Source organism: Ochotona princeps, chromosome 19 (assembly GCF_030435755.1).
Source record: "Ochotona princeps isolate mOchPri1 chromosome 19, mOchPri1.hap1, whole genome shotgun sequence".
Lineage (NCBI taxonomy): Eukaryota > Metazoa > Chordata > Mammalia > Lagomorpha > Ochotonidae > Ochotona > Ochotona princeps.
In genome coordinates, this window is record NC_080850.1 from 1,696,980 (window position 1) to 1,723,933 (window position 26,954).

The 26,954-nt window shown below is 54.3% G+C and overlaps 2 protein-coding genes across 2 annotated transcripts; one reads left to right on the forward strand and one right to left on the reverse strand.

Annotated features, from left to right (window-relative positions):
* Positions 1–2,851: 2,851 nt before the first annotated feature.
* NHP2 (NHP2 ribonucleoprotein) lies at positions 2,852–6,389 on the forward strand. The gene is made up of 4 exons (XM_004587360.2): positions 2,852–3,079; positions 3,270–3,339; positions 5,599–5,704; positions 6,225–6,389. The coding sequence occupies exons 1-4, from the start codon at positions 2,920–2,922 to the stop codon at positions 6,348–6,350; spliced, it is 462 nt and encodes a 153-aa protein (XP_004587417.2). The 5' UTR covers positions 2,852–2,919; the 3' UTR covers positions 6,351–6,389.
* A 786-nt stretch (positions 6,390–7,175) lies between these two features.
* On the reverse strand, positions 7,176–25,640 carry RMND5B (required for meiotic nuclear division 5 homolog B). The gene is made up of 10 exons (XM_004587362.3): positions 25,407–25,640; positions 20,792–20,936; positions 13,229–13,374; positions 12,976–13,116; positions 11,410–11,510; positions 11,072–11,238; positions 10,120–10,285; positions 7,962–8,064; positions 7,713–7,867; positions 7,176–7,628 (listed from the first exon to the last, which is right to left on the reverse strand). The coding sequence occupies exons 2-10, from the start codon at positions 20,928–20,930 to the stop codon at positions 7,565–7,567; spliced, it is 1,182 nt and encodes a 393-aa protein (XP_004587419.2). The 5' UTR covers positions 20,931–20,936; positions 25,407–25,640; the 3' UTR covers positions 7,176–7,564.
* Positions 25,641–26,954: the final 1,314 nt, after the last annotated feature.

A 26,954-nucleotide genomic window follows, 5' to 3' on the forward strand; every position in this document is an offset into this window, starting at 1 on the left:
AGTCCCGGCAGCTCCACTTCCCATCCAGCTCCCTGCTTGTGGCCTGGGAAAGCAGGAGAGGACGGCCCAATGCATTGGGACCCTGCACCCATGTGGGAGACCCCTGAAGAGGTTCCAGAGGTTCCAGGTTCCCTGCATCGGATCGGCGCACACCGGCCCGTTGCGGCTCACTTGGGGAGTGAATCATCGGACGGAAGATCTTCCTCTCTGTCTCTCCTCCTCTGTGTATATCTGGCTGTAATAAAATGAATAAATCTTTAAAAAAAAATACTTTCTTTAAACAGTCTATTTTTTAAAATTAATTTATTTATTTTCTTTTAAATTTTTTATTTTAGATGATGTTTACATAGTTGATTGGTTGGGAAGGACTGAGGGTCAGGGAAAAGTGGGCGTGAGCATTGTTTCCAAGTTTTCCATTTCTTTTTCCTGCATCTGGGGAAGAGGGGAGAGACTAGGAGAGAAGCTACACCCAGTCTTCCAACTGCTGCAGTAGCTGGGGATGGGGAACGACCACCAATACTGACCCAGAGTCCGGATACAGTGTATGCTCACAGGATTCTGCCCAGGCGGTTTCAAGAGTTCTGAAATGTTGCTGATCCCACTGACCCAAGCATGAGTGAACACTGTTTCAATGTCCATTGTTTGACATAATACACCTTAGAATCTCCATTTGCCCAAACATTTGCTGTCATTATTGGGTTAGGATAGTTGATTTCTTTTTTTATGATAGTTCCATAGGCTCAGGGATTTCCCCTCCCCTCCTAATGTCCCTTCCCCCACTGATTTTCCTTATATTATTACAATAGCGTAGTTCTTCAAAAACAGTTGTAAGTCCATCTTTCTGCTATTCAAGTATATCCTGACGTTGTAGGTATAGACAATGGCGGAAAGTCTAGCATCCTATTGGTCAAGATGTATTTAACAGTTTCATTGAGAATCCAGCTTTGATTTTTTTTTTAAAGATTTATTTATTTTATTACAAAGTCAGATATATACAGAGGAGGAGAGACAGAGAGGAAGATCTTCCGTTCGATGATTCACTCCCCAAGTGAGCCGCAACGGGCCGGTGCGTGCCGATCCGAAGCCGGGAACCAGGAACCTCTTCCAGGTCTCCCACGCGGGTGCAGGGTCCCAATGCATTGGGCTGTTCTCGACTGCTTCCCCAGGCCACAGGCAGGGAGCTGGATGGGAAATGGAGCTGCTGGGATTAGAACCGGCGCCCATATGGGCTCCCGGGGGATTTCAAGGTAAGGACTTCAGCCGCTAGGCCACGCCGCCGGGCCCCCAGCTTTGATTTCAGAGTAGAGGTACATACATCTTTTTTTTTTGGTTTTGTTTTGTTTTTTAATCCTTCATAAGGAATTATAATTCTATCTATGGGGAGGGGGGCAGCACTGTGGCACTACGGGTTAAGCTGCCACCTGTGACGCCAGCGACTCCTATGAGCCCTGGTCCAAGTCCCAGTGGTCGCAGCTCTCACCCAATTCTCTGCTAATGCTCCTTGGGAGGTAGTAGATGATGGCCCAGTACTTGGGCGTCTGTTCCAAGGGAGACCCACATGGAGTTCCCCGGCTCCTTAGGGTCCTTTGGGGAGGAAACCAATGGCGGGAAGTAAGCTTGCTATAAAGTTTTCAAACTAATCTCTCTCTTTTTTTTTTTAAAGATTTGTTTCTTTTTAGTGGGAAGTCAGATATACAAAGAGGAGGAGAGACAGAGAGGAAGATCTTCTGTCTGATGATTCACTCCCCAAGTGACCACAACGGCTGGAACTGAGCGGATCTGAAGACAGGAGCCAGGAGTTTCCCGGTCTCCCATGCGAGTGCAGGCCCTCAACCGCTTTCCCAGGCCACAAGCAGGGAGCTGGTTGGGAAGCAGGGCTGCTGGGATTAGAACCGGCGCCCATATGGGATCCTGGTGTGTGCAAGGCGAGGACTTTAGTCGCTAGGCTACTGTGCCAGGCCCCAAACTAATCATTTTTGTAAAAGTCCATTTTCGTTATTTGAACTGACCTGTGCTCCCTCAGCCATTGAACTTCTTAATTTCCACACATCTGCTGGTCTACTACAAAGCACAGGCCTTTTACTATATAATGAAAAGAACTTGTTTGTAGTAATTATCAAATTAATAACCATGCAGCATTCCAAAGCAACACAAGAGATCGTTGACATCCAGATGGCCCGGAATCCAGCCCTGCTCAGCTCCTAGGCCGCCCCTCCTCACTGCGCAGCCCCCAGCACTCCTCCCCCCCACCTGGACACCCCAGAGGCCTTTCAGGTCGCGCCCAAGCCCGGTCCAGCTCCGGCGGGCTTCCTGTGCGCCCTGCGAGCAGGGCTAAGGACTAGGAGGAAAAGAAGGAGGGTTTGGGGAAATTGGCCTGAGGCGGGAGAGGCTCTAGTCACGAGGAAAAACCTGTCACAGCGAGCAGAGCCCCGCGGGAGCAGAAGGGGCGAGCCTCGGGCTATGCCACGGAAAGGGGTCATCAGGGAATGGCCGCGCAGCGCCGTCCAGGAAAGAGATGGCAAAGCTTTAGGGACTAGGAGGGAGCAGACCTAATTTTAAACACGTGGGGCTTGCCTTGAACCTCCAGCAGCTGCGCCCTCGGCCCAGGCCCGCCGCCTCGGGGAGGAGATGTCAGGGCGGGCTGGAATCCCGCGGATCAGCCCTTCTCGAACGCGCGCCGCACCCCGCCCGGCCCGGTGGACCAGGCTCCTCCCAGCCCCCACCCCCGGCGAGGCTGAGCGCGAGGCCCCGCCCCTCCGATGCGTCTATCAAGAGCTAACCCGCCAGCGATTGGGCTGAGTCGGACACCTCGCTCCCTGATTGGCTTGTCGCTGGGCGGGGCGACTCGCGGAACCGGCTCCGGAAGCGGACGGCCACGCGGGCTCGCCGCCGGAGGAGCGTGCTGCTGCCGCTGCAGCCATGACCAAAATAAAGGCCGATGCGGACGGGCCGGAGGCCCAGGGCGAGGCGTGCTGCGGCGAGCGCACGTACCAGGAGCTGCTGGTCAACCTGAACCCCATCGCGCAGCCCCTGGCTTCCCGCCGCCTCACGCGGAAGCTGTACAAGTGCATCAAGAAAGGTGGGGCTGGGGCCGGGCGGGCCGGGGGTCTGACGGGGGGCTGCCAGGTGGGCTGGTCCTGACCGGGGGCTGCGGGGGCTGCCAGGCGGGCCAGGGCTACCGGGGGCTGCGGGGGCTGCCAGGCGGGCCAGGGCTACCGGGGGGCTACCGGGGCTCCGCGGCCACCGCGCTCAGCCTGCTGTTGTTGCAGCCGTGAAGCAGAAGCAGATCCGGCGCGGGGTGAAGGAGGTGCAGAAGTTTGTCAACAAAGGCGAGAAGGGGTAAGAAACTGCCGGAGGCGGAGTTGGCCTTGTCGCCCAGCGGACCCCGTGGGCGAGGACGTGGTGGCGCTGATGGGGTCCCCCCACACGAGGTCGGCCAGCAGCCGTGGGAGACAGGCAGGGGACCGGGGTCCGGCAGAGTCGCCCATGCAGGCCCGGCCAGCCGTAATCCCCCGTGAGCACACCGCCCTGTGTCCGGCACGCTGGGTGCTCGAGGGATCCATGTCGGTAGGAGTTGGGGGTGGCTAAACGTCAGGGGTGCTGCTCGCCTGGGGGCACAGGGCTTTCTGAGCTGTTCTAGGAGGTTCTGCACAAGAAAGTGGGCCCCGGGGCAGGACAGAAGCGCAGCCTTCTCTGCAGTGTTATAAGCTGTAACTTGGTTTTTGTGCAGAGAGGTAGGAGGCCATGGAGGCTGAAAGCCCCAAAGTGACCTTAAAGTTTGGGGACAGGCCTAGGGTTAACGCTCGTACACCCCAGTCATCCCACCAAGGTTGGATTCCAGTACCAGCATCCTGCTAGCGCTGACCCAGGGAGGCAGCCTGGGTGGCTTGTCATTGGGTGCTTACCAGCCTGGAAACCTGCACTGCATCTGGCCCCAGCCCTTGCACGCCTCTGGGGGAGTGAACCAGGTTCACTCGATCTATAAAGGCCTACATTTTAATTTGAAAGGTGAGATACAGCGAGAGGGAGGGGAAGAGAATACGTTCCAATCCTGGTTTATTTCCCAGATGGCTGCAACGGAAAGAGAAGGGCCAATCAGGACCCAGGAGCTGCTTCTGGGTCTCCCACGTGCGCAGGGGCCCATGCACTTGGGCCATCCTCTGCTGCTCTCCCCTGTGCGTTAGTAGTTGGAGCAGCTGGGTCTTGACCTGGCACCCGTATGGGATGCTGGCATCGCAGGCAGTGGTTTTAACTCCCGTACCACAATGCTGGCCCCAGTACTTCTAATCCAGTCCTCTGCCATGTGCCTAAGAAAGCAGCAGAGGATGGCCCAAGTACTTGTACCCCTGTCACCCATGTGGGAGACCAGATGGAGTTCCTGGCTCCAGGCTGCTGTCTGGCCCAGCAGTTAGATCTCTGTCTCTCTCCTTCTGCCTGTCAAATCCCTAAGAATTATATATAAGAAAGTGTGTGGACCTGCGGGGACTTTCAGGTTGGATGGCTGGGGGTGTGTATATGGTTTCTAGATTTGGGCAGAATGTTCTTAGAAGACAGAGGGCCTGTTTTCCTGGTCTGTGTGAAAGGTTTGGATTTAGCCTATCTTAACTAGCAGCCAGCTCTATAGGCTGGGGACAGGCTGGGAGGTTGAGCAGTCACAGCACACGGGTGGCCCCTGCCATCAGTCGGTGAGGAGCAGCAGGCTGTGTAAGCCGCCAGCAGGTATGTGGCTGCGCCTCTGCCTGTGGGGCTGGAGTCCCGTAAAAGTGTGTCCTGGCTGCTCCACTTCCCATCCAGTTCCCTACTGATGACTTGACAAAAAGTAGCGGAAGGTGCTCCATTGTTTGGGCCCCTGGACCCAGGTGGAAGAAGCGCCTGGCTCTTCACCGTCCTGGCCTGAGCATTTGTAGCCATTTGGGGAGTGAACCAGAGGATGCAAGATTGCGTCTCCCCTCTGCAATTCTGCCTCTTGTGTTTTGTTGTTGTTAAGATACCAGCAGTTAAAGGCTGGTGACAGAGGCCTGCCGAGCAGCACCGAAGCTAAAGCCAAGCAGAAGAGTAAAGGCAGTGTTTTAAATCACCCCGTGCTGGGAAACGCATGGCCTTGCTAGCCGGGAACCCTAGCTGAGGACCGTGGCGGGCTGTCGTTGCTCCTTGCCACTCTTGGGACACAGCCAAGGTTTTAGCAAGGCCTTGGGTGTGTCCTGTGCCACTCTTCCCAGCCTTATTCCCTTCCCCATTCTAACTCCCAGCGCCATCCAGTCCTGTGGAGCTGGTGCCATTTGGAATGTCAGCCACCTCCTTTCCCCATCCTGGACCGTCCAGGGGCAGTGTAGCACACAGGTGGCATTCAGCTTCCCACCCAAGTGTCTGTAGGAGCAGACAGATAAATCTCAAAGACAGAGCACCTGGTGGCATTTACTTCGTTGAGAAATAGCACCTCCCTGAAACAATAAAGTTTGTGCCCCTCAGGCTGATATAAACCTATGGGAGACATCTTCCTCCTCTCTGGGGCCCCACGGCCCAGCCCAGAAGTTAAGGTGGCACTTGACTGACGGAGTGGGCACAGGCTAGAAATGACAGTGGATGTTCTCATTTCAGGATCATGGTTTTGGCAGGAGACACGCTGCCCATTGAGGTATACTGCCACCTCCCAGTTATGTGCGAGGACCGGAATCTACCCTACGTGTATATCCCCTCGAAGACGGTAAGGGGCACAGCCTTGGGGAGAGGGCCCAGGGGATGGCCCGCAGCGGCACGGAGTGGGAAGAACTCGAGGAAAGCCAGGCTGCCGAGATGGATGGCACTGGTGCCACTGTTCCCAAGCTCTGGGACTGCAGACTGCAGTCCAGTTCCTGTCTTAGGAGGATCCTCTCCTGTGGACGATCAGAAAGAAAACAGACATGCGTGAACATGCTAGCCCTGCTCTGGATTCATGCTCAGGGGGGCTGTTCGGGGCACAGGGAGTGGGGGATGGCCGGGAGCAGCTCCCGCTGCCCTGGAGCCCTGTCACAGTGGCATTGTGAGGATGTAGGCCCAGTGTCGCTGAACCGTGTGGCTTGAGTATTTTACGGGTTTAAATGATGGCAACCAAACGATTACATATGAAGCAGACCCAACGGAACAAGCTGTGAGGCCAGGTTAAGCTGGTGAATTATCAGTTGGTGATTGTAGTTTGTGTGGCCTTCCCTGCGCCTCCCAGACAGTTCTCCTCTCCTTCCTTGTAGGACCTGGGTGCAGCTGCAGGTTCCAAGCGCCCCACCTGTGTGATCATGGTCAAGCCCCACGAGGAATACCAGGAAGCGTACGACGAGTGCCTGGAGGAGGTGCAGGCCCTGCCCTCCCCCCTCTGAAGGACTCGGCAACCTGGGACTGACTGCACCTGCCTGCTGCCCACTCGCCCAGCCTGGCCCCTGGCTCCCGAGCAATGGGATCCTCCCAGGCAGCCCCAGCAGCGGTGTTTGAAGGTGGGGCTGGTACCTGCGCCATCAGTGCTGTGCCCTGCTGAGCTTAAATGGAGACAGTTCCAAGAACGTGAGCTGGGAGAGTAAATGCCAAGACTAGTGTGGTGAGCCTGTGGGTGTTGTCTGAAGCAGCAGCCACTGGTGCAGCCAAGGAGTTGGCGGGCGGGAAAAAGAGGAAAGAGACTTCTCACCGGAGACCCAGAAGACCTGCGGCGCCTGGGGCCGGAGCAGGTGCTGCAGCTGGCAGCCGGTTGTGCCCACCTCAGAACCTTTCAGCAGTAACTTTCCGGGTAGGTGGAGGCAAAGTGCAGCCCCCATCATCCCGCTAGCAGCTTCTTTCCAGGGTACCCTCATTCCTCTTTTTTCTCCCCCAGGAGCTTTCAATGCCACATTGAAACTAGGAAAGCAATTTGTTCACCCACTCACTAAACTTTAAATAGGAAACCACAGCTAAATACAAAACCTCATGCCGCTGGCCTTGAAAACCCAATCCCTCCTAGCACTTTAGTTCCCTTTCTGATGCCAAAAACCCCTCAGGACTTCCTACACACTGTACCTGGGGTGGGGGTCCCTGCCAGCTCCCAGATTTCCCCTAAAGTAGATGCAAATTGAGTGCTTTCAGCCTGGGCGGTGACTGGCTGTGCCCACATCATGCCCAGTATCTGTCTGCAGTAGACATGGCAATTCCTGCTGCAGAATCTAGACAGACAGAAGGAAGGAGGCCTGGGAATATATTTGGTCAAAGTTATAAAACAACAGCATTCAGTGCTAACTTGGACTGTGTACAGTGGAGGCTGAGGAACAGGAAGCTGGCTGTAGCTGGATGCCCCTGGGCTGAGCAGCTGAAGTGACACAGGCTTGGCCTGGCTGAGACAGCCGCTGGCCAGGTCCTGTGCTACTAAATCAAAGACAAACAGCAGGCGTATATAGTCCAGCATCTTCCTCATGGCCAAGGTCCAACTGCCCTATGTGGGTGGGTTCCCTCTTCAGTCACCCTGGCAGTGCTGCACATCCACCGCGCACGGAAGCCAGTTCCGACCACCAAGCTCGCCCGTGGCTCCTGGGTGAAAACCCCCTCCGACAAAGCTCCTTCCGGGCAGGAATCAGAATATGATGCGTTTCCCGTCAGCTGGATTTTGCTCCATGGGACAGTAGGGACACTTGAGCCTGTAAAGGGAGGAGAACCAGGAACAGCTCAGGGATGGCCAGCAGGAAAACCAGGCCAAGAAGGAGGCACCACAGGGAACTTACTTTCCTCCGTTAATAAGCTTGTTGAGGGCATCTCGGGAGATCACATGACCACAGATGAGCTTGATGGGAGGGTTGGAATCCGAGGTCTGCTGGCGGAGGATGGGGCAGGCAAACACCGAGTGGTACCAGCACTTCATGCCTAATTCAATCTCAATCTAGGGAGGCCAGTGGAGAGGTGAGTCCACCCCCTGTCCAGGCTGTCCTCCTTGGTGCTGCCTGCTGCCTGTACCCACCCCCGCCACACCTCACCGGCAACTCATCCTTGTGGCTCCAGACCCCGCTGCACTGCCTCTGCTCAATCACAGCCTTGATGTTCATCAGCACCGGTAGCGCCACGCAGCCAGAGGCAAAGCTGCAATGGAGCAGGGGTGGGACGAGTCAGACCGCAGGACCCAACACAGCAGCAGCACTCGGGTCTAGAGGTCAGTCCCTAACTGCCTCAGACTGCTCGCCAAGTACCACAGATGTAGTTAGCTATGTCCAACATGAGAGTCATTCTGACATGTTCCAAGAGTTGAGAATCCATGGGAGAGACAAAGTGAAGTTCCAGGGGCGGATACCTGCCTGGGCAACCGTGCTAAAGTCCTTTGTGGGCCTAGGAGTGCAGCCCCCCAGCAGGAGTTCCTGTTCTGTCGTCACACACACAGCCCTGTGGCTGTCAGGCCAGGGAAAGCCACTGCCTGGGGCATCTGCACTCCACACGGGGCTGCCTGACTGAATCACACATGCCCACATTTTGGTCCAGCTTCCCACTAACATGCTCAGGAGGTAGCAGGAGACAGCCTAAGTACTTGTTTGTCCCTCAGGGCAAACCCAATGCAGTTTCCGGCTGCTGGTTCTAGACTGGCTTAGTCCTGACTGGCTGGAGGCATTTTGGGGAGTCAATCAGTAGGACAAAGACCATGGCACCTCACAAATGAGACCAACTAGGACACTTCAAGTGGTGGAGGGGAGGGGGTGGGCGCTTGACAGCAGTTACGATGCTACTTGGGGCTGATTCTGGTGTAGTGGGTAAAGCCACTGCTGTGGGCACTGCTCAAGTACCAGCTCCTTCCTGATGCACCCTACACCCACACAGGCGGCCCTGAGGAAGCTCCTGGCTTTGGAATGGCCTGGCTCTGGCTGTCACTCAGTCATTTGGGGAATGAACCCGTGGACAGAAATTTTCTGGGTTTTTTTTTTTTCTTTCTCTCTGCCTTTCAAGTAAATAAATCTTAAAAACAGAAAGCAGCGCTGTAGGATGCTTGCATCCTGGGTCCACGTGCTGGCTGTGCTGACTCCGGCTTCCTGCTGGTCCACCCCAAGAGGCAGCAGGTAGACGGCTCACACAATTGGGCCTGCCAAGCACAGGGGAGTTCTGGCTCCTGTCCCAGCCTGAGTCTGGGCTGTTGCAGGCATGTGAAGGAATGCCATTTGGGTAGATTTCTGCCTTGACGTAGAAACAAAGCCAGTCCGAGTCATTACAGGGTGAGGGCTGGTGTACAGCCCGAGATGCTGCCATCCTGCGTCAGAGTAACGATTAAAGTCCTGGCTGTGCTGCTCCAGATCCCTGCTCATACGCCTGGGAAAACAGCAGAAGGTGGCCTGCGTGCTTGGCCCTCACCACCCATGGCAGAGGCCCAGGTGGAGTTCCTGGCTGCTGGCTTTGGCACAGCCCAGGCCTGATTACTGTGATCATTTGCAGAGAGAGCCAATGGACTGAAGATCTGTCTTTCCTTCTGTCACTCTAACTTTCAAACAAATCTTAAAAAAGGTAGGATCCAGTTCCTCAGACATGAGGCACAGTGTACAGTACGGTTTTGTGTCCCACAATAATGCCATCCAGAGAAGCAGTGGTGTTGCCGCTGGGAAGTCCTACAGCTGAATGCACAGCCAGAGTCCGTGAGAATGTGTCAGTCTCCCACAGTGGGGTATCGGCTGGACAGCCCACAAGCGGTGGACCACTGTGGCAGTGTGTGGTTCTGGGGTTGGTTCAAGTGCCTCTCCATGAGCCCCATGCAAGTTCATCTTGCTAGTGAACTTCCTACCACCATCTGTGAGATGAGGAGGATGCTGTCCAGCTGTGAAAGGAGATTTTGCATGTTGCTCAGGGACTCCCTGGGGCAGGGGAGGGTCTGACAAGGCCCTGAGGACGGTGGTTGCAGGGAAGCACTGTATTCTAGAGTTGAGTGCACACAGAGGCTTCAGTCCAGAGACCTGATACAATGGGAACCCTGACTTCGGGGTGAAATTGGGCCCTCATTTAAGTATCTTGGTTTCCCTAACAATAAAAATGGGCTATTCGTATCTCAGAGTGCTGAGGGTTCAATCCGTCAAAGCACCCAGCAGTGTTCTTGACCCATGACAGAACTCTGGAAAAGCTATCCTGTCCTCCCTGCCCTCCCTGCCCTCCCGGGGCCAGGTGTACCTGACACTGAGTGGAGACTCCACAGAAAGCCCCAGCAGTGAGCATGCGTCTCGGGTGAAGGTCTCGCAGATCTCCGCCCAGTGGCTGTTGTCCAGGAGGTGGCAGTAGGGTGACTTCTCCAAGCCCAGCCTCAGATACACAAGACTGCCCATCATCACCTGGATCTCTGCAAGGCAGGGAGTACAGCACAGCTCAGCAGGTGCCGGGTTCCGGGCACAGCCCCCAAAGGGGAAGGCACAGCACAGCTCAATAGGTGCCAGGCTCTGGGTGCAGCCCCCAAAGGGGAAGGCCCAGCACAGCTCAGCAGGTGCCGGGCTCCGGGTGCAGCTCCCTAAGGGGATGGCACAGCACAGCTCAGGTGTCGGGCTCTAGGCACAGCTCCCAAAATGGATGGCACAGAATGCCTCTGTGGGTGATGGACAGGCACGGAAGATAGGCAGAGGAGTCCCCTGACAGCTCTGTATGCTTTTGGTTGTATGGCCAAGCCAGTCTCAGGTTAGTACTGATGTCTGTTCACCAACTCGGGCTTACTGCCCTCCAACATGGCAGATTCCGGGAGGCAGCAGCACCTAGCTAAAATCTGCCATCACTGTTTTTTCACATTTATTTTTGAATAAAACTGGACAGTACTAAGGGTGTGTGGAGCTGAGGCAGGCAGGCAGTAACACTGCAGGTTACTGATGGTTAGCGTCAAACAGCAGCTCGGAATCCTGCTGGGAAGGAAGGGGTCCCCAGGGGAAGCGCTCAGAGTTGAGATCTTGGGGGAACGGAGGTGGTCTGAGATGAAGGGTCTTTGTTCTGGAGTTCACCTTGGAGATAAGAAGGGCTCAAAGCCGTTCTATCAGGGAATGGTGGAGTGATCAGACGGCTGGCTAACACACAGCCCCACCGCCATGCAGAGACTGCACTGCCGTGACTGCCGTGCACCCACCTGCGGCAGCCTGGCACTCACCGCTCTGGTGCAGCTGTGCGAAGGGCTGGAAGTGCCGGGCATAGCTGAGCGCCTCAAGCTGCTTTTCGGGGCCACCTGCCAGGAGGCGGATGAAGTGTAGCCGGTGCAGCTTGAACTCCAGGGAGCTGTTGAGCTCTAGCAGGCGCTGCCTGTGGGACGCGGCCCATCTGGGAAGAGAGGGGCGTGCTTTAGTATGGCCTGCTAGAGGCTAGAAAAGTGAGGCGGACCCTGAGCCAAGACAGGAGACAGATCAGGGACGTGTGGGTGAAACACAGATAAGCCTGGGCCCCGGCAAGTGGGGACAGAATGGCTCCTGGTCCACCCGCAGAGCTCCTTACTCCAATGCAGGCCCCAGGTCTTGCTCGTGCAGAGCTTCCAGGATTCGATTCAGCTCCAGGAAAGGCTTCTTGAAATCCAAGTCCACACTCAGTGTCGATTCCTGGTGGAGGGAGAGAGAGGCCCCTGTTGGAAGATAATGTTGCCACAATTCTGTCATGCACACAATGAAGCTGTATCCGCCAAAGACAGGCACAAGGAGACACGGTGCCCTGCTGGCTGCCTGGGCCCTCCTGTTCCCCTTTCACTTCGGAGAGGCCAGTGGGACTGACCCAGAGTGGACTGGCAACCCCCACCCTCACCCCCGACCAGAGCACTGGAGACTGTCCCTGGGTCTGACATGAAACCAAGTCTGGTTTTCCCTGACACTGTTCTTCCTGTAAAAGACGTACGTATTTCCTCCAAAGGTAGTGTGACAGAGATTGGCCATCTTTACTGGTTCTCTCCCCAGATGGAAGGGCTGAAGCCAGGAGCCTGGAACTCCATCCAGGTTTCCCCCACTGGATGGCAGGATCCCAAGTCCTTAGGCCATTGTCTACTGCCTTCCCGGGCACATCAGAGAGGCAGGGTGCCAGGTAAGGAATGTGGCTTAACCAGCTCCACAACACGTGACCCAGTGAGGCAAGAACTTTGGCACTCCGTGGCTCTTTTTCAATAAACACATATTAGGGCTCAGCTCAAACTGTGGCTGGCAACCAACTATAACTAGACATTAGTTGCTTTACTTTTCATTATATTTAAATAAAGATTTCATTTATTTGAAAGGCAGAGTTGCAGAGTAAGGCAGAGGTGGAAAGAGATCTTCCAACCCACTGGCTCGCTCCTCAAACAGATGCATCTGCCAGAGCAAAGCCAGCAGCCAGGAGCTTCATCCAGGTTTCCTGTGTGGGTGCAGGGTTCCAGGCACCTGGGCCATCGTCCACTGCCTTCCAAGGCACAGTAGGAGGGAGCTGGATGGGAAGTGGAGCAGCTGGGACCCAAGCCCGTGCCCATATGAGATGCTGGCACTTCAAGCAACAGTTTAAGCTGTTATACCACACTGTTGGCCCCTCATAACATATTTTTATAGCTATCTTCTATTTATGGTTTCCCTACTAAAGCAAGTGTATTTAAAGAGAAAAAGGGATTTAATGTTAAGAAAACTAACAGGTAAAGAGCAGAGGGCCTGGCACAGTAGCCTAGTGGTTAAGAGTCCTCGCTTTGCATGCGCCAGGATCCCATTATGGGCACTGGTTTGTATCCCGGCTGCTCCACTTCCCATCCAGCTCCCTGCTTGTGGCCTGGAAGGGCAGTGGAGGACAGCCCAAAGCCTTGGGATCCTGCTCCTGTGTGGGAGACCTGGAAGAAGCTCCTGATTCCTGGCTTCGGATTGGCTGAGCTCCGGCCACTGTGGCCACTTGCTGAGTGAACCAGTGGATGGAGGATATTCCTCTGTGTCTCTCCTGTCTGTAAATCTGCCTTTCCAATATAAATAAATCTTAAGCAAGCAAACGCACAAAAGAACAGAACAGGCAGGTTCTCTCGGCCTGGAGTGCCCCACTGGGCCCGCTGGGTGGTGTCACTGTTACCTGGCACAGCTCCTCGGCCACGCTCAGCATGCCCTGCTGGTACAGGTGCTCCACAATGGCCATCTGCAGGACCTGCTGCTGCTGCTCCCGCGAGTCCCACACTGCGTCGGAGACGACACCGCAGATCTCCGAGTCAAAGTTCTGATGAGGAGGAGAGACAGGGTCCTGTGATGGGGGCACCCACGAGCTGCCCTGCCACACTAGCTCGGGAGTATACATACCCAGCCCAGGCCTGGGGCCACGCAGCACTCACCCTGTCGATGGCTTTGCCCACTCGGGACACGCTGCTGTGAATGTCCTTGTGGTCTGAAGCCAGTTTCTGTACGGTGTCTTTGATCTTGCGGCAGCACTGGGACATCACGAGGGAGAGGGTGGCCGAGACAGGGCTGCCCTGAAGGGCTGCGGGAAAGGCGGTGAGATGGTCAGACGCGGACACGCAGTGCCGAGCGTGTCTCAGCAGCAGCCCTTCGTCGGCAGGAGGGGGCCAGGGAGGGCGTGGCGAGATCCTCCAGGGGCTGTCTGAGCCAGGATCAGGCCAAGCTACAGCCAGGGAGCAGGACCAGGAGCTCCACCCGGGCCACCCGAGTGGGCGACAGGACCACCATCTGCTGCCTTCTCAGGCGCATCCGCCGGAAGCGAAGCAACGAATATGCGAACAGACCCTCTGCTATGGAAGGCAGGCATCCCAAGTAGCAGCTTCATTTGCTGTGCCACAACTTCCACCCTGGCCCATTTTTTTTTTTTTAAGAATTTATTTATTAGAAAGGCAGAATTATAGACAGAGTATGGGTGAGAGAGAGAGAGAGAGAGAGACATGGAGAGATATCTTCCATTCCGCAAATGGTTTCAAGGGTTTGCTGGGTGAGACTAAAGTCGGGAGACAGGAGCTTCACCCAAATCTCCCACGTGGGTACAGGGACCCAAGCTCTGAGGGCACCTTCCACCACTGCGTTCCAGGACACACCAGCAGGGAGCTAGGGCAGACAGAGCAGTTGGGACTTGACTGGTGCCCAAATTGGACAGTGGCACTGCAGGCAGCAGTCTAACCAACAACATCATAATCCTGACCGCCCCCCGCCAACCAGCCCATTTTCCATACGATTTATAGCTGATCAAGTGAGGAAAGTCAGCCATCTCCATTTCCTGGTTTATATATATGTATAATTTTTATAAAATATATAATACATATATTTATAAAGTTTTTATGTATATTATATATATATATGTGGCAAGCATGGTAGTGTAGCACACTTAACCTTCACTTGTGGTGTCAGCATCTGCCACGTGGGCACCAGTTCTAATCCCAGCAGTTGAACTTCTAATCCAGCTCCCTGCTAATGGCCTGGGCTTTTCTGGATCCAAAAATAAATTTTAAAAAGCTTCAAGTTGGGCCTGGCACTATGGTTCAGTACCTAAATCCTCATCTTTCATGTACATACAGGGATCCTGTACAGGTGCCAGTTTGTGTCCCGGCTGCTCCACTTCCCATCCAGCTCCCTGCTGTGGCCTGGAAAGGCAATGGAGGATGGCCCAAAGCCTTGGGACCCTGCACCTGCATGAGAGACGGAAGAGGCTCCTGGCTCATGGCTTTAGATTGGGTCAGCACTGGACATTGCGGTCACTTGGGGAGTGAATCAGCAGATGGAAGATCTTCCTCTCTGTCTCTCCTCCTATCTGTATATATGACTTTCCAATAAAAAATAAAATAAATAAATCGTAAAATAAAACCAAAATGAACATCGGAGCTGAGCCAATTAAAGCCAGGAGCTTCTTACACATCTGTCATGTGGGTGCAGGGACCGAGGGCCTTGGGCCATCCTCCACTGTTTTCCAAGACCACAGGCAGGGAGCTGGATGGGAAGTGGAGCAGCTGAACACAAACTGGTGCCCGTAAAGGATCCCAGCACATGGAAAGCGAGGATTTAGCCACTAGGCTAACACGCTGGGCCCCACAAATAAATAAATCTTTAAAAAAGTCTTAAGATTTTTTTTTTAATTTATTTGAAACTCAGAGTTACAGAGATAAGGACAGACAGAGAACCCTTCAAGTCAATGGATTGCTCAAGCGGCCACAATGGCCAGAACTGGGCCAGTCTGAAGCCAGGAGCCGGGAACTTCCCAGCTGGGTGCAAGGGCCTAAGGACTAAGTCTATCTGCTGCTTTCCCAGGCGCATTAGCAGGAACCAGCCTGGAAGTGGAACAGCTGGGACTCAAACCAGTGCCCATATGGGCACATTCAGAGGTTAACATACTACGCCACAGCACCAGTCCCAAATCAGTGATTTTAAGATTTATTTTAGTGGCCAGCATTGTGGCATATGGAGTTAAGCTGCTGCCCGGAATGTCAGCACCAGCTTCTCCGCTTCCACTTTGGCTCCCTGCTAATATGCCTGGGAAGGCAGCAGAAGACGACCCAAGTGCTTGAGCCCCTGCTTCTCATGTGGAGGCCCTGGATGAAGCTCCTGCCTTCGGCTTGGCACAACCTCAGCCACTGTGGCCATTTGATGAGTGGATCATCAGATGGAAGAGTCTCCGTGTCTCCTTGTCTGTTAAGTCTTTCAAATTTGACAGTCAAGCTAATAAAGTGTTAATACAGGGGCTGATGTGGTAGTACAGCGCGCTAAGCTTATGTATGCAGCACTGGCAGCTCATACGGGTGTCAGCTTGAGTCTCAGCTGCTCCACTTCCCATCCATCTCCCTGGTAATGAATGCAAACGGGAAAGCAGTGGAGGATGACCCAAGTTTCTTGGGTCGCTGCACCCACATGGGAGACTCAGAAGCTCCTGATTTCAGATTGGCTCAGCTCTAGCCACTGTGGACATTCAGGGAGTATGCAGGATGGAAGATCTCTCTTTCTCTTTCTCCTTCTCTGCAAATCTGCCTTTCCAATCAATACATCTTATAACGTGGACGTACCCAAAAGCTTACATGTGAGGCAGCATTACTGGTAATCATAGAAGGCACAGAGAACCCAGTTGTTAGATTCCCCAACAGCCAGGAAAGGAACACATCAACCACGTATAGAAAAGAACAGCCCAGGTGGGCCCGGCGGCGTGGTCTAGTGGCTAAAGTCCTCGCCTTGAAAGCCCCGGGATCCCATATGGGCGCCGGTTCTAATCCCGGCAGCTCCACTTTCCATCCAGCTCCCTGCTTGTGGCCTGGGAAAGCAGTCGAGGACGGCCCAGTGCATTGGGACACTGCACCCGCGTGGGAGACCCAGAAGAGGTTCCTGGTTCCCGGCTTCAGATTGGCGCGTACCGGCCCGTAGTGGCTCACTTGGGGAGTAAATCATCGAATGGAAGATCTTCCTCTCTGTCTCTCCTCCTCTGTGTATATCCGGCTTTCCAATAATAATAAAAAAAAATCTTTAAAAAAAAAAAAGAAAGAAAACGCAGATGGCCTTGACTGCAGGGCCCCACGGTCACAGGCTTCCCTTCCCCTTGTAGCAAAGAGAGTTGTGAAGGAGAGAACTACAGAGGAAGAAGAGGAGCCAGGAAGAGATGTGCAAGGGAGTTTTAAAGCCCCCTGACAAGGAAGCTGAAGTGGGGGGTTGCTTCGGCCCTTACTTGGTGGGGAATACTGGTTTGTGTCCATAGCTGGTGCAGCAGTGACCCCGCTGCCTGAGGGACATGCCAGAATTCCGCTGGCCCTTCTGGGTTGCAGCCAGAGGCCGGCTGGAAGCAGACTCTGCCCTCCTCTGGTCACTGCGGCAACCATCACCAATGTCTGTCCACTCACGGATTAACAACAGGTGGTACATCTATACATTGGGATAGTGTTAAATCATAAAACAGAAACAAAGTTTTGACACATTCTACAACAGGAATGAACCTTAAAACATCAAGCTAAGACCCAGCACAGTAGCCTAGAGGCTAAAGTCCTCGTCTTAAATGCTCCAGGATCCCATACAAGCACCAATTCTAATCCCAGCAGCCCCGCTTCCCATCCAGCTCCCTGCTTGTGGCCTGGGAAAGCAGTCGAGGACGGCCCAAATCTTTGAGACCCTGCACCCGTGTGGGAGACCTGGAAGAGGTTCCAGGTTCCAGGCTTCGGATCGGGCCAGCTCGGGCCATTTTAGCCATTTGGGGAGTGAATCAATGGATGGAAGATCTTCCTCTCTGTCTCTCCTCCTCTCTGTATATCTGACTTTCCAATAAAAATAAATCTCAAAAAAAGAAATCATGCTAGTACACAGCCAAGTCCTCCATCAGCCTGTTTGTGTGAAGTGCCCAGAGGATTAAATTAGCAGACAGAAAGTGGATTAGCGGCTGCCAGGAGCTAGGCAGACAGGAAGGCAGCAACTGTCCAAGGGCTGGGTTTCTTGAAGGATGTTGTAATGTTTTATAATTAGACAGCGGCAATGATTATACAACTGTACATATGCTACAAACCAGAGCCGTACACGTTATTTTTTCTTAAAGATTTTTTATTAGAAAGGCAGATCAGATTTACAGAAAGAAGGCAAGACAAAGATGTTCACTTCTCATATGACCACAGTGGCCAGAGCTGAGCTGATCAAAAGCTTCTTCCAGGTCTCCCACACGGGTGCAGGGTCCCAAGGCTTTGGGCCGTCCTCCAAAGCTTTCCCAGGCCACAAGCAGGAAACTGGATGGGAAGTGGACAGGAACCAGCACTCATATGGGATGATCAGCCAATTGAGCCATTGTGCTGGGCCCAAGAGCTGTATACTTTAAAAGGGCAAGGTTAATGCTAGCTCAAAAAGAAAAAGAGACAAAAGAACCTGAGGTTTCTGGTTCAAATCCAAGACAATCAGAAACTGCACCTGCACGGGAGACGTGGAAGTTCCTGGCTCCTGGTTTCAGGTCAGCTCAGCTCCAGCCATTGCAGCCATTTGGGGAGTGAGCTAACGGATGGAAGACCTTTCTGTCTCCACTCTCTATAAAAGCTGTTACAGTGAATGATAAACTATTGAGTAAGGCCCTATGAGACTGAACTGATGGCAGATGAAGAAGAAGAAAGCATCTTTGTTGCAAATGAAGGCCGACTTACACACGCTCAGGCCATCAGGGGGCAGGAAGTCTCCCAGGTGATCACTGAGGCAGGCACCCATCACTGGGTGCTGGCACTCAGGGACCTGCAGTGGAAGGACCGGACAGACCTCACCTTAGCAAAAGGATCAAATAAACACAAGCAACAATGCAACTCACTGATATCACACACCTCCCGGCATGACACATGGACAGGCACACTAACTTCCTGAACACGCCTGGCAAAGAGTGACAACATGAATGCTGAGGGGACATTCAAATCCAAACAGATGTCCACAAAACAGCTGGCGTTACTTCTACAAGAACACCAACATCACGAAAGATGAAGGAAGGTGGGTTAAAAAAATTAGGCTTAGATGGGAGCAACTCACTGTGCATGGCCTTGGGCTGGATTTTGTACTGTAAAATACGGTGTATGAAAATTTCTATACATAGCTTAGTAGCTAAATCCTCACCTTGCATGTGCCTGGGATGCCGTATCAGTGCCTGTTTGTGTCCCAGCTGCTCCACTTCCCATCCAGCTCCCTGCTTGTGGCCTGGGAAAGCAGTGGAGGATGGCACAAAGTCTTGGGACCCCGCACCCATGTGAGAGTTCCAGAAGCTCCTGGCTCCTGGCTTTGGCCACTGCAGCCAGTTGAGGAATAAATCAGCAGTAAATCTGCCTCTCCATTTTGAAAAAAAAAAAAAAAAGGCCCTGCACGGTGGCCTAGCGGCTAAAGTCCTTGCCTTGAACGCCCCGGGATCCCATATGGGCGCCAGTTCTAATCCCGGAAGCTCCACCTGCCATCCAGCTCCCTGCTTGTAGCCTGGGAAAGCAGTCGAGGACGGCCCAAAGCCCTTGGGACCCTGCACCCACGTAGGAGACCTGGAGGAGGTTCCTGGTTCCTGGCTTTGGATCAGCGCAGAACCGGCCGTTGTGCTCACTTGGAGAGTGAATCATCAGATGGAAGATCTTCCTCTCTGTCTCTCCTCCTCTCTGTATATCTGACTTTCCAATAAAAATAAAATAAATCTTTAAAAAAAGAAAGAAAGAAAATTTCTAGGGCCTGGCACTGTGGCATAACCTGCTACATCGCTACTGCTGGCAGCACCAGCATCCCAGATGGGTCCTGGTTCAGGTTCAACTGCTCCACTTCCAGCCCAGTTCCCTGCTAATCTGCCTGGGGAAGTAGCAGAAGATGGTCCAAATGGAGCCCTGGAAGAGGCTTCTGGCTTCAGACTTGCCTAGCTCCAGCTGCTATGACCAAATGGGGAGTGACCCAGTGGATAGAAGATCTTCCTGTCTTTATCTTTCCTTCTCCCTCCATAACTCTGCATTTCAAACAAACAAACAAATAAAAAGATTTATTTTATTTTTTATTGCAAAATCAGATATACAGACAGGAGGAGAGAAAGAGAGGAAGATCTTCCATCTGATAATTCACTTCCCAAGTGACCACAGTGTTTGGAACTGAGCCGACCCAAAGCCAGGAGCCAGGAGCTTCTTCTGGATCTCCCACGAGGGTGCAGGAACCCAATGCCTTGGGCCGTCCTCAACTGCTCCCCCAGGCTGGGCCCTCCAGAAATTTGCTTTTAAAAAATACATACTGGGCTCGGCAGTGTGGCCTAGTGGCTAAGGTCCTTGCCTTGATCCCATATGGCCGCTGGTTCTAATCCCGGCAGCTCCACTTCCTCTCTGTCTCTCCTCCTCTCAGTACATCTGACTTCGTAATAAAATAATAAAATAAATCTTAAAAGAAAAAAAAATACATACTTAGGGCCCGGTGTTGTGGCCTAGAGGCTAAAGGCCTCGCCTTGAATGTGCCGGGATTCCATATGGGCGCCAGTTCTAATCCCAGCAGCTCTGCTTCCCATCCAGCTCCCTGCTCTTGGCCTGGGAAAGCACCCTGCACCTACATGGGAGACCCAGAAGAAGCTCCTGGCTCCTGGCTTTGGATTGGCTCAGCTCCGGCCGTTGTGGTCACTTGGGGAGTGAATCATTGGACGAAAGATCTTCCTCTCTGTCTTTCCTCCAGTCAGAATTTTAAAATAAATAAATAAAAGCAATTTTTGGAGCATAAATGAAATATAAACTGTATTCATCAGGTGCAATTACGTCACTATTTCACTTCCTGTTTTTTGTTTTGTTTTTTACTTTTATTGGAAAGACAAATTTAGAGAGAGGAAAAAGATCTTCCATCTGCTGGTTCATTCCCTGAGTGTCTGTAACAGCCAGAGCTGAACTGAGCGGAAGCCAGGACCTTCTTCCGGGCCTCCCACGCAGGTGCAGGGTCCCAAGGCTTTGGGTCATGGTCGACTACTTTCCCAGGTGGTGCAGCAGCCAGGACATGAACCAGTGCTTGAGGTAGGGATTAACCAGTTGAACCAACGTGCTGGCGCCCGCTTCCTGCTGTTCCTCATGATTCTGTACCTGTGTGACAGAACGCCCTGCACCCTGCAAACATACACTACAGCTGTAATGTAGGGGGTTCAGTAGCCGCAGCTCACTCTCAAATGCTTACAGAGCAGCACATGAGAAAATGATAGAGCAAGCACAGTAACTTTTTAGCATCTGGTGGGCCTGGGTGCAGGGCATGGTATTCTTAGAATCTTTTCATCCATTGGAAATTAGCTTAAGACATCTTCTAAATTAAAAACAGAAATGCAAATTGAAGGCAGAATGTAAAAGGAAGAAATCTGCGGGAAACTAATGTTCTGTCGGGATTCTGGAAAGGGCAGAGTCAGTGTTGTCGCCATTCCCAGCCATCCTGCTTGCTCAGCTTTGTCACGGTAGCCCAGGCTCTCCGGGGAGTGGGCAGACACCCACCTGCGTTGGCCAGCTCCGCCCGCAGCTGGCTCACGTAGCACAGCAGCTCTTCCAGGCTCTGCTCGCAGTGCTGTCCATAGGTCAGGAACTTCTGCAGGACCTTGTCCAGCTCTCGCTCCACGCACGCGCACTGCTCCATGGCGGCCTGTCCGGGGAAGGTCAAGTGTCAGGCCCCATGCAGGACAGGGTGGAACAGTTCTGGAGGGGGGGCTCCCAGATTATGCTTCATATCCCTCTCCCCACTGCTTTATCAAATACAAAACTCAGAAATGCCCTGCTTAACCGATCTGTCCCCTCTCCCCGCCCCGCTCCCTCACCATGGTAGGCAGCAGCAGAAGCAGCTGGCGTGAGGACAAGGGTTTTGTGAATGGCGCAGGACAGCAGGCCTCACAGGGCTCCCAGGCAGCAGTAGGATCCATCTAGACACCCTCACACGGCCACTGTCTTTATTTCAGATGTTTTGATGCATTCATCTCGGCCGTATTCTGACAGTGGGGTTACTTTCCCATGTATTACCTTGAGACAGGCCCTGAAGGCAGCCCTCGGATGGCTTACCCTTTGGAAAGGCAGCTCAGGCAAGGACTGCCAATCGTGTGGGCCTGAGGGACCCTGCCCACCAGTCCAAACTGAACCACCTCTCTGCCTGTGCAGGGAAGGGCACTGGGTGTGCACCAGCCAGAGCCGTAGCGTGCTCACAACTGTGCCCAGGGCAATGTGCCTTCCTCTCCTTCGTCTGCTCTGCACCCCCCGCACCTTCTCAACTGTTCACGAAGCTGGCACTCAGCTCACACGTGGCCTTCTTTAGCAGCTGGCTCCCCAGCTCTCACGCTGCCCCCCCGCCACACAGGCCATCCCAAGCCCATCCTCCCTGGGCACCACTCCCCGTCCTCCCTGGGCACCACTCTTCTCCATGTCAGAGAAGCCTCTGACACTGAACACCTGGACAATCCTTGAAATCTACAGAGTCCATTTCTGTCCCCATCCATTTGAAATGAGCAGTCTCTCACTTGGCCCCAAGTGTTCATTCTTCCCCAGAGTCCAAGGTACCAACATAGAGTCCTGTGTCCCCACTGACCGCTGGGGTCCTCCTGCTGCCAGCAGACCCCGCCCCACTCCTGCCCATCCCTGCCGGTCCTTGCCTCACTGCCACAGCCTGCTACCCCGGGCCTTGGCACGGTTCACACGCCCTATCTCACAGCTGATGCTATGACACTGGGTGTCCACGCAGCACCCCTGAACAAACGCCCTGTAACTGGATGTGAGACGTTACGGGCAAAATCTAACAGGGGCCCCTCTGCCTGAGTGATGTACAATTCATTAGTTACTGTGAAGAGCTAAGCGTCTCGTTAGGGCTTATTAAGTGCCAGGCACGGTTCTCCCAACTTTGCATTAACTCACTTAATTCTCACAAAAACACGATGAGGCAAGTATGATTAGTAGATGAGAACATGAGATAGAAAGATTCAGTTGCCCAAGGACACACAGTGGCAACTGAAGCCAGGCCGTCAGGCTGCAGGCTGCAGTGGCCTCCCCGGGAGTACCTAGCATTACAGGGTTCTCACGCCCAGGTCTCAGCCCAGACCACCACTGCGCCTCGAGAGGGAGGCAGCAAATATTTGTAGTTGGGGGTGAGTGTACACCAACCATTCACGACAACAGGAACAGGAACTTCAGCACGGAGCCTGTGAGAATGATCAACTGGGGAAGACGCAGAACAAAAGAATGTTTGCCAAGTGTCTGGGAACCAGAGTCACAAATTTAACAAAACCATGCACTGGCCAAGAAAGGGCAGGATGACCCCACCAAGGCTGAAGAGGCTGGATCAGGGCGTGCCTTGGCACACAGGGTGCAGCACCGACATCCTGTGAGTGCCAGCTGGAATCCTGGCTGCTCTACTTCCAGTCCATCCCTGCTGACAGCCTGGGAAAGCAGCTGTGAATGGCTCAAGTCTTTGGGCTCCTATATCCACTTGGGAGATCCAGGAGAGGTTCCTGGCTCCGGTCACTGCTGCCATTTGGGGAGTACATCCTCTGTCTACTGTGTCTCAAGTAGATAAATATACAGACACACAAAAACGCTGGGCCTTTCTGAGACTATCTGGTAACCAGAATTATCAAACAAACTCCAGTCATCTTGAAACTGTGTTACAAGGCCGAGGAAGCAGCTGGGTACAGGCACTTCTTCCCAGCTTTGCCATGGCAAGGGGCAGGAGACGCTCCAAAGGCCTCATCCTGGAGGAGGCATCTATGGTAATCTATGTGGCACTTAGAAACTGTGTCCCAGGCGGTGGCGTGGCAGCTAATCCTCCACCTGCAAAGCCGGCATCCCACACGGGGTGCTGGTTTGTGTCCCAGCTGCTCCACTTCTGATCCAGCTTCCTGGCTTACAGCCTGGAAAAGCAGCAGAGAACGGCCCAAGCCCGTGGGACCCTGTACCCACGAGGAGGCCTGGAGGAGGCTCCTGGCTCCTCGCTTTGAATCAGCGCAGCTCTGGCCATGGCAGTCTTTTGGGTTGTGAACTAACAGATGGAAGATCTGTCTGTCTCCTTTCTCTCTGTAAATCTGCCTTTCCATTAAAAAAAACCTTTTTTTTTTTTTTAAAGAAACAATGTCCCAGTTACACACAGCAACATCTGTAACATCCTACAATATTGGCATACTGAAGGAAAAGAAAGTAGTAAAATAAAGTATAGGCAGAATACCATTTATGAAAAAACAGACATGTAAAACTAGTTAGGACACCACACCTCGCTCTGGCCCCTGACCCTACTTAGGACACCTGTGGCCCCCATGGCAGTGATGGGGCCTGACACCAGCTCTGGCCCCTGACCCCAGCCACCCAGGTGACAGACCCGCATTGTGTTCCCAGCTCTTGACCCAACCCAGCCCAGCCCCCGTCACTGGCACACATCTGGAAGAGTGAACTAATACATGAGAGAGAGCAGTCTCTTTGCCTCTCAAATAATATAAATAAATGCACACAGATGCACATCAGATAAAAAGTCCCCCTTTGTAACTGTGGGAGACTGTTTCCACGACCTCCCCCATGGAGACCACAATGTGTGACTGTTCAAGTCCCTTACATAAACCACGCAGCACTGCACGTAACCCACACATCTCCTAGCAGTGAGTGTCTGCTGCCAAGGTTTTCACTACAGATGCAACACAGGGTGTCCTTGCACTGCTGTGGCGGCCAGGACTGCACGGAGGCATATGGGGCGGGGGAGGTGGATGAGCCCCAACTTCCACACAGAACACAGCGTCAATGCCAGCCAAACAGTTGACTGTGTTTTTTCAGGGAAGAGTGATTTTTTTTTTTAAAAACTCTACACAGGTTCAATTTTTGCACAGATATGTTTGACCCACAGTTGGTTCAATCTATGGATGCTGAAGACTGACTGCAGCTGGGGCACAGCGGGTGGTTTCCCATGGTGGGGAAAGGAAGAATGGGCATAGTAAGGAAATAGGTAGCTAAGGACAAGAGAGAAGGCCCTGCCTGGAGCGATGGAATGATGAAGTTAGTAGGATTAACCTGCATACTGGTGGACGCAGTGTTGTGACAAAGTGTGTTAAGCCACTGCCTGTGATGTCAGCATCACATAAGGGCACCGGTTCGAGTCCCAGCTACTGAACTTCGAATCCAGCTCCTTACAATTATGCCTGGGAAGGCGATGAAGATGTGGGTCCCCTGCGCCCCATGGAAGACCCAGACAGAGTTCCCAGCTCCTGGCTTCAGCCCAGCCATTCTGGTCACTGATGGAACGAACCACTGAAGAGAAGTGTAGCTGCTCTCTCTCTCCCTACCCCTCCAAGTGTGCCTTTCCAATAAGTACATTTTTAAAAAGAAAAAGAAAACTGCGTGTCGGTTTTGCAGAGCCCAGGTTAATTCGGTGTGTCAGAGAAAGCCAGCTGCAGGAGCCACAGCCAACCGTCCTCACCTGGCACAGCGATGAGTCAGTGCGCACCGGTGCCAGTGATGCGAATGCCATGTCCATTTATCCTAAGCCTTCCTCCTCAAGGCCTTCCAGGCGGAGAAGTCAGCCCCAGGATGCTCTGAGACACACTTCAGAGCCTGTCCCCCACCGGCCATCCAGGCAAGCCCGGGACGGGCTCCTGCAGCCCAACGCTTGCCGCTTCGCAACCCCCACCCCGCACCCTTCCCTGCCCCACACTGTCACCCTGACGAACCCCGATTGCTTTCTCTGATCTCCATGGAAGCAAGCCAACGACCCTGCAGGCTCGCCTGCAGCTCCAGCCACATCAGCTCCAGCCACACCAGCCTCCGTTCTGCTCCCTGAGTATTGCACAGCCCATTTCTGCCCCCGAGGCCTTTGCACTGGGTCCTCTCAGCTCCTCAGCCTCCCCTGTCCGGCCGGCCATACAAACGTCCCGCTTCAGGGACGAACGCCACCCTCCGCCCGAGCTGCCCCGGCATACCGCCCTCTTCTTCACTGCACATCCTAAGTTCCCCGTTTTTATTTTCTCATTAACCAAAACGGGAGGGAGGGGAAAGGACACCATTCCCTGCCGCCTCCCCACCCCGACTGGGTGTTGCACCGGCCAACTCCTCAGTCATCCTCCAACGCCCCCAGGGCTCCCGGTCCGCAGCTGCTCACCTGCCGACGGCCCGGGCCCGGGGAGGCCGCGGGGTTCCGGCCGGCCACTGCCGAGAGGACAAGCCCGGGGCCGGAGCGGCCGGAGCGGCCGGAGCGGCGAGCCCAGGCGAGCCTGTCCGCGGCCCGGCTGCCGGAAGCGGAAGTGGCGGCGCCGGCTGGGCGGACCCGGGCGCTGGCACGCGCGGTTGCACTAAGGGGTGGCCGTGTCGCAGGCACGCGGCCGGGGCGGACGTCCCCGGGAGCCGGGAGGCCGCGGAGGCGAGCGCTCTGTCCGTCGGCGGCCGCCCGTGCCCAGCCTGTCCCTCTCACGCCTCTCGCGCCAGAGACTCAGGGCGGAACCCTTCGCCCGCTGTCCTGGGACGCGCGCGTACCCCACCCGGAAAAGACGGCCGCGGCACCCGCCCCACCCCGGTTCCTGTCCCCGAGGGCCGGCGCGGTGGTCTAGCGCATCAAGTCCTCGCCTCGCACGCCCGGGATCCTGCATGGACGGCGGTTCGTATCCCGGCTGCTCCACTTCCCGACCAGCTCCGTGCCTGGGAAAGGCAGTCGAGGACGGCCCAAGGACTTGACCCTGCAGCCGCGTGGGCGACCCGGAGGACACCCCAGCCTCCTGTCTTCGGATCGGCTGAGCTCTGGCCGTTGAACCAGCGGATGGAAGATCTTTCCCTCTTGGCTCTCCCTCACTGCCTAAATCTGACTTTCCAATAAACAATACATAAATCTTAAAAAGCGTCCCGAGCGGTGCCGTGCGTCCACGGGTCCCCTCCTGGCCCTTGCGAAACATCAAATGACGCTTGAGACGGGAAGCCTTGGGGAGTCCTTGAACCCCCAACTTAGGTGCTTGCTGGGCAATGAACGAGGTTGTGTCCCTGCCCTGGGTTGGGAGAGAGGAGGCAGGAAACCAACCCAGGCCAGGTGGAAAAACCCGCCTCCCCTCCACGAGCTGAGCCTGACAAAGAGGAAGGGCTTCCCGCCGCCTCTTCAGACCAGTCTGGGGCCTTCCTCCTCTGCATGCCCCCCACCCCCAAGCTTGCACAATCTTGTTTTCTTTACACCGCTTGCACAATCCGTCCTTGTTTTCTACATAGCATTTGAGATTATCTGGTGTGTTTATTTGTTGATCCTCACATCTAGCCCTTAACCTCGCCTCAACCTCCTTTAGGATAAAAAACTCGGGGGTGGGGGGAGTGAGGGAGCGGGGGTGGGCAGGACTGTGTTTCTCAAGGCCGCAGATTGCAAACCGCCACACCTGTACGCTGCACCTCGGGGCGGGGGCACAGGATCCTGGGTGGTCCTGCGGAAGCCGAGCAAGCCTGGCCTGAGGCGAAGGGGCCTGGGAGCCCGGCTCGGCTGGACAGGACAGGACTGCACAGGCCTTGGCGCCCCCACTTCCTCTCCGCCAGCGCGCACAGCCGCGCCTCTTGGAGAGCTTGGATTGCGCGCTCGCCGCTTGGGCCGTCGCATTCCCGGCGCATGGCTGTGCCGTTTGAGGGCGCGCGTTCTCACCCACGGTAGAAGTTGCAGATGTCCTCTTTGGGATTGTTTCCG

Excerpts from the sequence above, each read along its gene's own strand:
- NHP2 (XM_004587360.2), top strand. The coding sequence starts at position 2,920 with ATGACCAAAATAAAGGCCGATGCGGACGGGCCGGAGGCCCAGGGCGAG. Across the intron at positions 3,080-3,269 it reads GTACAAGTGCATCAAGAAAG|CCGTGAAGCAGAAGCAGATC; the intron begins GTGGGGCTGGGG and ends CTGTTGTTGCAG. Across the intron at positions 5,705-6,224 it reads TGTATATCCCCTCGAAGACG|GACCTGGGTGCAGCTGCAGG; the intron begins GTAAGGGGCACA and ends CCTTCCTTGTAG.
- RMND5B (XM_004587362.3), bottom strand. The coding sequence starts at position 20,930 with ATGGAGCAGTGCGCGTGCGTGGAGCGAGAGCTGGACAAGGTCCTGCAG. Across the intron at positions 10,286-11,071 it reads CGCACAGCTGCACCAGAGCG|AGATCCAGGTGATGATGGGC; the intron begins GTGAGTGCCAGG and ends CCTGCCTTGCAG. Across the intron at positions 8,065-10,119 it reads GAGTCTCCACTCAGTGTCAG|CTTTGCCTCTGGCTGCGTGG; the intron begins GTACACCTGGCC and ends GCTCCATTGCAG.